This window comes from Cervus canadensis, chromosome 16, assembly GCF_019320065.1.
Source record: "Cervus canadensis isolate Bull #8, Minnesota chromosome 16, ASM1932006v1, whole genome shotgun sequence".
NCBI classification, from domain to species: domain Eukaryota; kingdom Metazoa; phylum Chordata; class Mammalia; order Artiodactyla; family Cervidae; genus Cervus; species Cervus canadensis.
The window spans coordinates 22,036,701-22,050,925 of NC_057401.1; the positions used below are offsets into that span (position 1 = coordinate 22,036,701).

The window sequence follows — 14,225 nt, forward strand, 5'->3', positions numbered from 1 at the left end:
CACACAACAGCTATCACACACAGCTGTTTCTATCAACAATCTCGAAATGGCTCCTAAGTCAACCAAAACTTAACCTCTCCCTCCAAAACTTAACCTCTCCCTCCAAAACTTTCTAGAGAGCTATGTTCTTAAATGAGTGTGAGTTACTCTTCACTCAAAGCCAACATAGCCTCTTTTTCAAAGGAGTAGAATTCTACTGTCACCAGGACCATCTGGGTGTGTGTTGCAACATATCTTCCAGAGACTCCTAGATTTTTAGCTCTCAGATTCTTTGAAGGCCCAGTTGGGTCCTCAATGAGGGGCATCACAGTTTAGACACAGGTGGCTGGCTTTCATTCAACAGACTCTGGTGTTTTATACTCCCTGTGAATCCAAGGGAACCTGGATAGCCTGCGATTCACTGATTAACTCTTCCTGCGAACATTTCTCAAATACATACCATGTGCTTGGGCATATCATAGTGAATAAGCCACAGCCTCTGCCATTAAAGTGCATCACAGCTTAATCTTAATTCTTATCACAGCTCAGGACAGACGCCAATTGCCAAATTGGAAGTCTGCCCCTTAAATGGCCACCAGTCTTAACACAACTACAATGTGCTAGCAGTGTTAAAAAAGCTGAAAGAAGGAGGATGCAGTTGTAGGAAACAGTTCCTGAACAAAGTGTGTTGTGCAATACAAAGAGTTGCATTTGAGCTGATTTTGAAAGTTTTGGTTTTCATATTACTAACTCTAAGAGGGTGTATTTTTATTTCCCATTAGCCCAACTGAAAAAAATAGCAACAGGAAATTTCTCTTGACTTGACTGAATGTTTGAAGCCTGTTTGTATTGTAATATAAAAATACAACATATTTATATTATATATTATAATGTATTATTATTTAGAGACTAATTGAGTAATTCAAGTCTTGATTTGGGGCCACTCAGAGGATCAACAGTGATTTATAACACTGATCCCAAATTCCAAGGTAGAGGATGGGTGGGAGGGATTATATATATATTTCAATAGCTTACTAAACTAAATATTTGCCAGCTGCACTTTCAGAAGAAAACTAGAAGTGATGCCAAATGAAACAAATAATAATACAGAGTGGCAACCCTTATGCTTGAGAATCACCATTCTAGAAAGTGAGAAGATCCCAAATCCAGCTAAAATCACAAAGAAAAAAATTTTCCAGTATCTGAACTCATTTCCAAAATGAAATCTTGTAGCTTGATGTGTGGAACAAACAATTTCCTCCAGAGTGGAAGGGACCCCAGTTTGAATCCCAACTTGTCTTATACCCAGTCAGTGACCTTAGGGAAATCATTTAACTTGTGTTTCAGTTTCCTCACCTGTAAAATGAGTCTAAAAATACCTATCTCTCAGGATTGTTGTAAAGATTCAAGGAAGTGAATGAAGTTCTTGGCACCAAGTAGGTATATGAAAAATAGTAGTGGCCCTTCGCACTGTTTATCAAAACATGCATGAGCTGAGTTTTTTTTTTGTTTTCATTTTTGTTGTTGTTGTTTGGTTTTTCAACAGGGAGTTAAGGAGGAGTGGTGGTTGCTTTAAGAGAAAAACACCTAAAGTCTAGAAACTATTTAGGAGACAAGGATTAACAGTGTCCTAACAAGAATTAAATTAATTCACAATTTCATGCTGAAGTCTCACCTGGCTAAATCAATCTCTCTGCATATAGTGATTGCCATCTACCTCATTTGGAGGACTCATCAAGAATTCTAACCGGTTTCAACAGGTTTCAACTGAACAGTTGATAACAATGATCATAGCAGACAAGTTCATTTTCTGTAAAGAAGTCATGTTCTGTCTTTCTTGTGTGAATGATTTTAGAAAGCAAAGCCAAATTTTACAAAAGCAAAAAATTCCATCCAGAAGCATAAAAAGTCACTCATCCATTTAACAAGCTTTTGCTTAGCATTCACAATGTGCCTGGCACCGTTCTAGGTTCCAGGGACTCGGGCGGAAAAAGGCCCTGCCTTCATGAGCTTATACTCCAGTAACTCAGAATTGTCTCTGATGTCTGTAGTCCTGGGGCTGGTGGCACTTCATAATGAAGCCAATGATTCTAAAGCAAATGGTACTCAGCTCTGGGAAAGGGGTAATCACTGCACAATAAAAAGAATCTGATTCCCTGGAGTCCAGATTTCTAATTCCAGTGGGCCAAATTAAAAATAAAGAGGACCCACTGAAATGCTTTGAGCTATTCTGAACCTCAAGTAAATATTCAGCTGCAGGAATAAGAACAAGAAGTTCCACTGTTGTTAGATGGTCATTATTTTCCATATGGAACCAATTTCTTGAAATATCTTTAAGAGTATCTGGAGACTCAGTGTTTTATGACACTTGAAACTTGAAAGCAGACCATAGTTTAATGATGTAGAATGTGGAACTGGTCAAGGGGACTTACATTCTAATCCCACTGCGCCGCAAACCTCAAACCCTACATTCAGTTTTGTGCTCAGTCACAGGCTTGAGAACTTCCTTAGAACTCAACTTCCTCCATAAAATGGGAAGGACAGTGACACCTTTCAGAGCTGACCAACTGCTATAGCAAAAACTCAAAACCTCAGTGCCTGACATAATAAAAGCTTTTTCCTGCTTGCTTCATTGTTCATTGCTGGTTGATGAGCTGACCCTGTCCTGTCTCATCAACCAGGGTCCTGGACTTTTTAATCACACGATTCCAACATCTTCTTGAGACTTATCCTCCCCTCTATTCAGTTGTCAGGTGAGGAAAGAGAAAATATATAAAAGACTACACACTTTTTATTTTCTAGGCAGGCCTTGGAGGAGTGGGGGCTTCCATTCTTCCGTTCTTTCTATTCACACGGCAATGGTCAGGACTCAATCTCATGGCCACACCTATCTGCCGGGAAATTGGGGAATGTAGACTCAGTATGTGCCCTGGAGGAAGAGGAAATAGAATTTGGTGAGCACCACAGACTTCACCACAATATTTAATCCAAAAGGTTATTTGGAGGATTGACATAATATACAGAAGAACTCATAAAGCTCTCTAGATCAATACATATCCATGTATTATCTGTGTGTCTGTCAGTCGCTCAGTCATGTCCGACTCTTTGTGATCCCAGGGACCTGCCAGGCTCCTCTGTCCATGGGATTCTCCAGGCAAGAATACTGGAGTGGGTTGCCATTCAATTCGCCAGGGAATGTATTATCTGGAATATGATTAATGTATTATCTGGAATAATAATAGCTCTGCCCTCCCAGCTAGGCTGTAGCCCATCTCCTGCACTCAGCTCATCTTGGATGAGCAGAGAAGGCCAAGGTGGTAACACTGTGTTATATGCAGAGACAACTGCAAAAAAGAGAAAGCTGTCCACTTCCTTCACTCCCTTTACCAGGCATCTTAATCTAGAATCATTTTAGACATATTTCATGTAATTGTGAGATACATGCAAAGAGAAGAGGCCATCTTTTCATAGTCCACTCTCAAATACTACTGGTTCTTTTTGGCAAATGTTTCCCAGCAGAAGTTCATTTTATTATGAAACCGTACCTAACATGTGACCTTAAGCTAGGAGAGAAGGTGGAATTCACCAGATTGGCTCATCCGGATCTGATTTCCAGGCTGCCACCAAGTGATTTCTTCTAAACAGTGTAAATCAGGTCATGTCAACACCTGCTTAAAATCCTTCACTGTCTTTCTACTGACTTCAGAATAAAATCCAAATGCCTTATACAGGGTATTCCCCATCCCACACTCCAAGGATCAGCCCTGCCTCTTTCTCCAACTGCATCTTGCATGGCTCTCCTCCTCTCCCTCTTCATTCATTCATTCAACTGCTTTTCATCTAGCCTGGGTCAGTCTCTGGGGATACTTTAGTAAACAGACAGTGCTCTGGTCTGGTGGTGGGAGATGGCATCCCAGCATACTCTGATCACAAGTGTCTGCCTCTGTGACTTGTTGCTCGCTGGTCTCTACCTTCAGGTTACCTCGGCTCCCAGAGGCCCATGTAGAACAGTCCCTACCTCCCGGGTGGTTATGCTGTCATGGCACCCCAGGTGCATTATTTTTTGCATTCAACAGTCCTGAAAATCCTTTGGCTTGCTTGTGTGCATTTATTATCTTCCTCTACCACAGTGGAGTTCCCACGAGGACATGGATCTCATTGATCTTATTCCCTATCATATCCTTGACATCTGTTTGCCTGGCATCAGGTAGGAAGCCAAGGAGTAACCATTGAATGAATGATTCAAGGAACAAGTGAACTGACAGTCAGCAACCAATGCATCTGGTGATGCCTTCGGGCATGGGGAGAAAGTGTGTTCTCCGCTCTCCTTCCCAATAGCCTGTGCTCATCTCGGTCCCTCTGACTGTGGTTTTGCAGGGGATGACAGCACTCCACTGGGCAGCTTTCCACAACCGGCCTCAACACACCCAAATGCTGCTGAAGAAGGGGGCAGACCCCACCCTTGTGGACAAAGACTTCAAAACAGCTCTCCACTGGGCAGTCCAGGTGAGAAATTAGCCAGTGGGCTTGTCTCAAGTGTAAATGGTGTAAAGCAATGTTAACAGTTCTGAGTAAGTCAGACCTGTAAGGCACAGTCCCAGCATCAATGTGGGCTTTATATATGTGATGGACTTCCCTTGCGGCTCAGCTGATAAAGGATCTGCCTGCAATGCAGGGTCTGGGTTCGATCCCTGGGTTGGGAAGATCCCCTGGAGAAGGGAAAGGCTACCCACTCCAGTATTCTGGCCTGGAGAATTCCATGAACTATATAGTCCATGGGGTTGCAATGAGTTGGACACGACTGAGTGACTTTCACTTCACTTATATGTATGACAGAGCAAGCAAGATATATGCATGCTGCCATCCTCCCTCCATCCATACCCAGAGGGGCAACAGCAGACGGCACTTTGGAGTATTTGGGTACATTAGTTGCTGAGAAGAAATCCTGCCAAGGTAAAGAGGGTGAGGAGTTACAGAATATCAGGCAGTGCCCACCTTAGCTGTTACACACACACATACACATATATACATACCTCACTCTCTCCAGCAGTGCTTGCTGAGGGCTCACTGTGTTCCATGATAATTCTTCAAAGAACTACTAGGAAGTCCCTTCAGAGTCTTTTGGACCATGAGTCTCTTCTTCCTTCCAAATCCTCTGAAGCAGAGTAATTCCAGGCGACCCTGAGTTCTACTCTGAACCCTGAAAACAGCGGCTCATGACACCCTACCTCACTATCCCGAAAGGGAGTCTGTATCGGTACACATGACCGGAGAAATCAGAAATCTACAGCCCAAAGAGAGGAGAACTGAGACTAAGGTGAAAGAATGACCATTGGTAACATTTGTTGAGGTGTTGTCTAGGGAAATCATTCAAAGGGATTGATTAACTAAGAGTTATCTGTTCTGTCCTTGAGAGCAGTACTGTGCATCCTTTGAACAAACCTCCCAGCCCGTTCTGTCTTTTGATGCCTGATGTTGACGTCCCCACTGTTTACTTCCATCAGCCCTGTAAAGGGACCCTTGCTGAACTGCGGTCAGCATCCCCCTGATTCTGTGCGCTCCGACAGTGGTTTCACTTGGGTGTTTTCACGTGCCACACATGGCAGAGAAGGGCACCTGGCACTTTCAGGGTTGACATGTGTGCCTGAGATCAAGGCGAAATAGAAGTGATTTGGAAACTACTCTGTTTTTGTTCTTGCAAGCTTGCCTTCAGTTACTCTGCAGCAGGGCCAGCCCTGACAAAACTCTGAAATGAACAAAGCTTGTTTTTGTCATCCCCACCTGCCCTTAGCACCCTCCTACATACTTTCAGTATTTAATCAGCTGCCTTGCCCCACCATGCCAGTTCCTGCCCAGCACCCAGTCCTCTGGTCAGGGGTCACCATTGCAGCAGTAGCCTCAGGGCAATATGGCTGGGCAACCAAGAAACATCCCATGTGTGTTGGTTCTCAGCTGGGGTGACAGTGGTATCAGAATCAAGCATTTTCTGTATCTTCACTCTCATCACCACTCTTCTCTGAATCCATAGATCTAGGATGGGGCTCCTGTACGTGCATTTGAAAAAATCTCCCCAAGTAATTCTTACCTGTATGCCTCCTCTGCTCCACCTTCTTCCACTGCACCCACAGTTTAGAGCTACTGCTTGGGACGCAGGCTTGCAATTGAATCAGCAGTGCTTGTAAAATGACAAATTCCCAGACCCCACTCCAGATCTAATGAGTTGTGCTCTTTGTGGGTGGGAACCCCTGTTTTTATCCTCCAAGAGGCAATTTTGCAAAATCAAAAGAAAACTGTGCTCAGCTCAGAGGATCTGAGTTTGCATTAACAGAACAGGATTTGTTCTGAGAAAAGTCACTGATGCCTGCTTGGCTTAACTATTGATGTATCTTTGGGGTATGAATGAGATTGTGTGCATGACAGTGATATATAATATTCTATGTAATTGGAAGAGATTATAGTTTTTATTATGGTCCCAAATTTCCTCTATGAAAGCTTAGTTAACATACTATCTACATAATCTTTCTGTCTACTAAATGACGTGGCTTTTAACCTGCTACATTGATTTTAATCCTGTCTGCACATTAAAATCAACTGAAGAGCTTTTAAGCAATACTGATTCTCAAACCCCACAGCTATTTTCAGTCAATTATTCCAGGGTGCAACCCAGGTGTTAGTATTTTTGTAACATTTTCCCTTCCTCTAGGAGATTGTAATGCCCAGCTAGAGTTGAAAACCGCTATGATAAATGAATTCATATGAACAGGTGCTAAAACCTTAGCTACTCCTACCTAAGATATTTCATTCTGACCTGTGATTTTGTAAACTAAGTATAATGCCTTACACATTTATATACTCAATAGCTTAATAAATGCTTAGTGAGCACCTACTTTGTATGTGGCATGGGAAGGGGGAGAGATTAACACAACAGGTCCCTTCTAGGACCCCTACAATCACATGTGATATTGCATGGGTGGGTGTGTGAGGATGTTAGCATACGTTTTTCTGAGGAAGGTGTCTACTATTTCTTCAACTCTTCAATGAGGATCTGTAACCAGACTTCAAAGGTTAAGAATCTTACTCTGGAGGAACTGTGCACCCTCTCCCTCCTTGTGGCTAGCACTAAAATTCAGAAGTGATGTGCTTTGCCCTTTACTCTACAGAGAAGACCAAGGGTAATTCCAAATGTCAGCCAAAACCAGGATTACACTTGCCTCCTTTAGCTATCTTCTTCATTTATAACATGGGGCCAGCACTCTGCGCCTCTTGAAGTTTTTCCATATAAATAGGCCTATTTCCTCTTGTCATTTATTCCTTTCACTGAACTTAGGGCTTTTCTCTGGGACTATATGAGACCATATTTAAAGTGACAGGACTTCAAGTTAATAAAACCTCTGTATTTGACCCAGATAATCAAAGCAGTAAAGATTTGAAACACTGGGCCCAGAAAGTAAGGCCTTCCCAGGTGGTGCTAATGGTAAAGAACCCACCTGCCAATGCAGGAGACATAAGAGGTATGGGTTCGATCCCTGGCTCGGGAAGATCCCCTGGAGAAGGAAATAGCAATCCGCTCCAATATACTTGCCTGGAGAATCCCCATGGACAGAGGAGCCTTGTGGGCTACAGTCCATGGGATCGCAAAGAGTCGGACACAACAGAACAACTAACACTTTCTTGCAAGCACGCACTCCCAGAAAGTAAACTATGTTTGACTTCTGCCCCCATTTCTCAGATCCCTTGGTAGCTGGTGGGGCCCTCCTGTGGGCCTATCGCCCTCATTCACCTCCCCCATCTGCCCAGGAAACTCCACTGTTTGGCTGTCTCTGGGCTAACGCTGAGCAGAACCCTGTCCCTATCGGCATCCAGTCTCCCCTAATGAAATCTCAGTCGCTTCGGGACATGTTCCCGCCTATTTGTGATGGCACTCACTTATCAGGAGTCTGCACAGGTCTCTCTCAGCTTCATCTCCCTCTCACTCCTCAACACTGCAGAAATTTAGTCATAAATCTTTTTTTCATTCTCTTCTCAGAAAGCCCACCAGTTCCAATGACTTCAGCTACCAATCTACTCAGAATTTTCTCAGGTCAAAATCCAGCAACTGACCTCTCTCTTGACACTAGGCTCACATTTCCAGCTCTACCAGGCATCTTCCCATCATCTCCCATGGATGTGTCAAAGTCAACGCATTCAAACTGAATCCACAGTCTCTCCTTCCCATGACATTTCCATCCTCCCTGTAGTCCAAGACAAAGGCCTCCAGTGGTCCCTGAACACTCCTTCCTTATCATCATTCACGTCCAGTTGGTTGTCAAGACCTCTTCCTTCCACCTCCTCAGGTCTCACAGTTGCCTCTTTTCTATCTCCACTGTATAGATCAGGGTCCTAGCACGAAGCAGCCCACTCAAATGGGATTAATTGAGCATAGATTCATAAAAAGGCTATTTACACCCAACCACAGGTTGCCATTAGGGAATCGGGACCTAAAAGAGCCCGGGAGGGAGAGGTTACTAAGACACAGCCAAAGTTGTAGCTGCAAGAGAGGGCCCAGGACAGAAACTGTAGCCCTGCATGGAATAATCAACCTGTTATCTAACAGGGAGAGAACTGAAAGATAAATGCCCCAGTCACTATTTCCTCCTTATGTCCATCTCCTGCCAGTGCCACTCACTGGCCAATCCTATCTAGCAGCCACAGGGCAAAGACCCATTTAATGCAACTCACACCTGCCAGAGCAGGTTGAAACAAGGGAGTTAACCAGAAAGAATAAATGGAGATGATTAAGTACACCCACCATCACTGCCTTAGGTCAAGCTTCCCCTATTTCTCACAGGAAGTTTCAGTATCTGTATTTCTACTTCAGCCCTTTCTTCCTCTACTGTATTCTCACATTGCTGCCAGGTGCTCTTTCTACAAATTACAAAGGAATGTACTCACATAACCGTTACTACACCAAAACAATTATGGTCACCCTTGGTTCTTAGCTCAAAAACCTTCAGCAAGTGCTGTTTTTGGTAAAGAGCAAACTCTTTGATTTGCACTGACTGCCGTGAACAGCCACTCCCCACCCCACCCTCCTCCCTGCCTTTCCTCTTCAATCTGTATAGACATTAATCCAATCATACTAGAATATTAATAATCCCCTCAATACATGATAAACATTCATCCAGTCTTCCCCTTGGTCATCCTGTTCCCTTTTGGTGAAACATTTCTTTCTATTTGTTTTTCTTTAAGTGGTTATATACTTAACAGTAATCTTATTGATTTATTTGACTGCATCAGGTCTTAGTTGTGGTATGCAGAATCTTTCCTTATGGCACTCTGGCTCAGCAGTTCAGGCTCAAAGGTTAATTTGCCCCGCCACATGTGGGATCTTCGTTCCTCAGTCAGGGATTAAACCCAACTCCCCTGCGTTAGAAGGCAGATTCTTAACCAATGGAACATCAAGGGAGTCCCAATACTTTTTTCTTCTTACTTTCCCTGCATCATCCCTTCTAACTGCAGAATTTATACTTGTTCCTCCTTATTTCTCAAGGCTCAACTAAGTTTACCCTCTTTGCTGAACTCCCTTTTAGAATTTTCCCCTCTGTCTAGCACTTCCTTCCTTCTATTGCTGGTGTTACTATCAGTAGAGGGCCTGCATCTCCTCTCCTAGACCATATGCTTAAGGGCAACATGCCTTACTCATCTAGATGTCTCTCAAGACCCAAAACAGACCTTTGTGAATCTTTGTGAACACCAAAAAAGTTTTCGCTGAATTCAGTTCAATAAGCTTATCCATTGCAAGCCACTGGAATTGAAATTAGTGCTTTATTGGGTTCTTTCTGTGACATACCATTTTCAGCTTAACTGAGACCTCTAGGAATGCATCGCCTTGGTATCAAGGAGTTTTCTCAAATGATATGTAATCTAGGATAGCTATGATGACAGGTCAGCAAGACGGCCAAGTATCTACCACCCCTCAAATCTCGCCTCTAGCTCCTTCCTCCTAATCCTAGAAAATTTGTTTATTTAGAAGCTTCCTCAGTAGTACTCTTCTGGCAGTGCATTTTTCAAGGGTGGGTAGAAAGAAAAGAACTGCCCTAATATAAAGCAACTATTTCATGTTTGTTCATTCAGTATGTGATTAAGGAAATTATACACACACCCTTGGAGCTCTTGAATATAACCATGAAGCCACCAGTGTCTGAGACTGATTTGGTCTAGCATGAAATTCTCCTCCTTCCTGTGGTGGCCAAGATATGTGATCAACTGTTTGAATTGTGTCAAAATTCTATAAATACACTTTAAATATATTCAGAATGACAAAGGATAATTATAAATGTCATAGGCCAGTGGATCCAGACCATAGATGAAAGAACCTTAGAGCTGGGAGGGACCACACAAAGTCATTTAATCCAACCCCTCTGTTCACAGGTGGAAAACTAGTTCACAGGGAGGTTACCATTGTCCAAGCTCACCCTACACCCACGGGTGCCCAGACCACACAACTCCCAGTGCTTGATTAAAGGAAAACTACAAAACCACATAAGCCCAGAATAATCAAAGAGAAAGTCAAATTTACTAAATCAACTCCCATTACCATGGAAGCAAAGATGAAGTTATCTTAAAGGATAGGCTAAATGAAAGTGGCCTGCATGTGTCAGCTCCCCAGGGCTTGGCTGCAGAGAGGGAAGGAGATGGGTAGATGGCCAAAAAAGAAGAACTCACCTAGGAGTAAACACAAGTAAAGAAAGAAGTGAAAAGATAGTGAAAGGTGGGAGACAATAAGAAAAAGAGAGGAAAGCTAAGAAAAGAACGGGTAAAATTCTAGTTTGGCTTTGCCCATAGTTTGTGAGGCTTGTTTTATTTATCTATTTATGCTCTGTTCAGCCAATATTTATTACAAGTTACTCTTTATTAGGCTCCATTTCAGCAGAAAGACAGTGTTTCTACACATGACCACAGCAAGGAAGGAGGTTTCGTGGGGGTGTTTTCCATATTAATCATTAGAACACCTGTGAAATGATGTAGTTCAGCAGCTGAGGGTCACAGTGCCTCACTGCCTCTCCCCCGCCATTTCTATCTTACAGTAGCCCTCCAGGGGGGTCAGCCCCAAGTTTTGGGATACAGCAGACTCTGGTATCAGGCCAAGCAGAAAGCCTGGATCTAAATGGGCTAACTATGAAGAGAGTCCTGACTCCAAGCTAGGATATTGGGCACCTTTCTCTTCTAGTCAGGCTTCCCTGATAGCTCAGTTGGTAAAGAATCCACCTGCAATGCAGGATACCCCGGTTCAATTCCTGGATAGGGAAGATCTGCTGGAGAAGGGATAGGCTACCCACTCCAGTATTCTTGGGCTTCTCTTGTGGCGCAGCTGGTAAAGAATCCGCCTGCAATGTGGTAGACCTGGGTTTGAACCCTTGGTTGGGAAGATCCCCTGGAGAAGGGAAAGTCTACCCACTTCAGTATTCTGACCTGGAGAGTTCCATGGACTGTATAGTCTGTGGGATCACAAAGAGCTGGACACGACTAAGCAACTTTCACTTCACTTCTCTTCTGCTGCTGCTGCTGCTAAGTCACTTCAGTCGTGTCCGACTCTGTGTGACCCCATAGACGGCAGCCCACCAGGCTCCCCCGTCCCTCAGATTCTCCAGGCAAGAACATTGCCATTTCCTTCCCCAAAGCATGAAAGTGAAAAGTGAAAGTGAAGTTACTCAGTCGTGTCCGACTCTTGACAACCCCATGGAGCGCAGCCCACCAGGCTCCTCTGTCCATGGGATTTTCCAGGCAGGAGTGCTGGAGTGGGTGCCACTGCCTTCTCCATCACTTCTCTCCTAGTCAGCCACAAACCCTCAACTATCATGTGTTCACAGTCTACTGGTTCACAAGCTAGTAGGTCTTCCCCTCCAACTCCATTCCAGTCTAACACATCTGGCTCCAGCGGAACTTAAGGGCCACTGTTCTTCTCACAGCACAGAACCACCTAGACCTTTAAAAGGGTCACGTGACCTAAAACCCTTTCATCTCCTTTGTGCAGTCACTGTCATGTGACAAACAGACCCCCTACTTCCAAGAGAAGGGCAGAGATTGGATTTCCCTCCCTGAAGAACCCACCATAGAAATAATTTCCCCAACACGTTAACAAATAAACAATTAATCCTAAATCTTGCACTAAGATTTCTCGGGAAGTCACCTAGAATAAAAAGGGTCTACAATCAGGATATTGAAATCTTGTTTTTTTATCAGTCTCTAATAACAAAATTACTGTATCTTAACCTAACTTTCTTAGCAAGGCTTTTATGAATTTTTCTCCTTCATGAGGTGTAAAGATTAAATGACTAGGACTCAGTGGTTCCCAGCTGTCTTTAAGTTACATGAAGGCAATTTCATGGATTACCCACAGACAAAAACAATACAATAAAAGAAAACTAAATAAACCCACACTCTCATTTGGCCACCCAATGCAGAATTCTAGAGCTGCATAATAAGATCTATACAATATCCTTCCCCTGTTGAACAATACTCCCACCAAATGGAAATTCACTCTCCAATCTTCCTAGGGGCCCTTGGACAACACCCATGTCTTCTCTCCTGGTGCTTCCTGGTGTCTGTGACAGAGGCTTCCCAGGCCTGGAGACTCCATCTGATGGATGTTCAGAAGAGAATGTTGTTACCAGGAGACCACTGAGCCAGGGCCTCTGTTCACAAACTAGGGACCTCTCTTTCTTGTTGTTTAGTCGTTCAGTCATGTCCAACTCTTTTGCAGCCCCATGGACTATAACCTTCCAGGCTCCTCTGTTCATGAGATTTCCCAGGCAAGAATACTGGAGTGGGTTGCCATGCCCTTCTCCAGGGGATCTTCTCAACCCAGTGATCAAACTCGTGTCTCCTGCATCTCCTGTATTGCAGGCAGATTCTTTACCACTGAGCCACCAGGGAAGCCCTAGGAACCCCTCTAGGGCTCTCTCAAATTCTTGTGAGGGTGCACCGTGGCAACCTTCCTAGGAGAGGCTTTTAAAGCACCAAATGTGGAAAGAAGGTCTCAGTTGTAAGACACACTTCACTGCTACTGATATTGCTGATACCAACAGCAGTTTTTACTTGAATTCCTCCCATGTGAACATGCAGGATCAAATAAATAAACCATTCCTTTACCTGAAGACAAAATAGTATAACAGCAAAGTGCCAGGGCTCTGCAGTCAGTCCCAGCCTTGCCACCTCATGGCTGTGACACTGGACAATGAATCTGCCTGTGATGCAGAAGACCTGGGTTCGATCCCTGGGTTGGGAAGATGCCCTGGAGAAGGAAACAGCAACCCATTCCAGTACCCTAGCCTGGGAAATCCCAAGGAGCCTGGCAGGCTACAGTCCACGGGGTCGCAGAGTCAGACCCGACCGAACGACTCACAGACGGACAGAATCCCTCTGTGCCTCCAGTTTCTCCTCTACAATATGAGGATGATAAGAGTACCTACCTTACGGTCCTCACTTGTTTAGTCCTGAAAACCATGGAGGTGTTGTCAGGATTAAACAAGTGAGAACATGCCCTGCTGGGCACAGAACATTCACTCGGTAAACATCACTATCACCATTACTCCTGGGAGGACATTATTATAAAAACAATGGTGATGTAAATGAGGGTTAGATTTGGAGACAAAGGAATGGTCTGAAAGATTCAGGGCAAAGGCATTTTGGAGGAAAGGGGTAAGCCGGTGAAATCTTTCTTATCCAGAAAAGCCATGTAAGAGTCCAGCTCACAAGGGAATTGCTGATTAGGACTGTCTGCTCAGGAACTCAGCTGGGGCCCACTCAGATGTGCCGGACTGCAGCCCACCCCAACCCCGCGTCTAAGCTTGCGGCTTCCAAAATGGTTCCTCCATGGGTCAGGCAAGGAGGGAGGAAGACAGTGTGTAAGACGAGTGTGTTTTTTCCGTCTGTGCTTGACACTCCATCCCACACAGAAGGAGAACCCGTGACAGGCTGTTTTGCTCTTTAAAACACTTTGGCAAGCTGAATTCCCTTGCTCTTCCAGGAAACTGTAAACAAAATCAATTCATTGAATGGACACTCTTTTTTACTTCTATTTTACTTCTCCAGTGGCTAGTGCTTCTTAAAAGGGGAGAGGGGCTTCTCGATTGTCTTAAATACACATACGTCAGACCACTCAAAATATGTTTAAGTAACATTAGGTGAAAGAATCTTAGGAAAGCTGATAAAGCAGGCATGAAAGCTTAGATATGTTCCCTGTAGCAACCTTTTGATGACAGGCA

At 44.0% G+C, this 14,225-nt stretch overlaps 1 protein-coding gene across 4 annotated transcripts in view; it reads left to right on the forward strand.

Moving 5' to 3' along the window:
* ANKRD55 (ankyrin repeat domain 55) overlaps positions 1–14,225 on the forward strand; it is a 189,369-nt gene that overhangs the window by 145,448 nt on the left and 29,696 nt on the right. For all 4 annotated transcript variants that reach the window (XM_043489143.1, XM_043489146.1, XM_043489144.1 and 1 more), the window contains one exon: positions 4,357–4,485. In XM_043489143.1, coding sequence (XP_043345078.1) covers positions 4,357–4,485 — 129 coding nt within the window. The remainder of the gene's footprint in view (positions 1–4,356; positions 4,486–14,225) is intronic.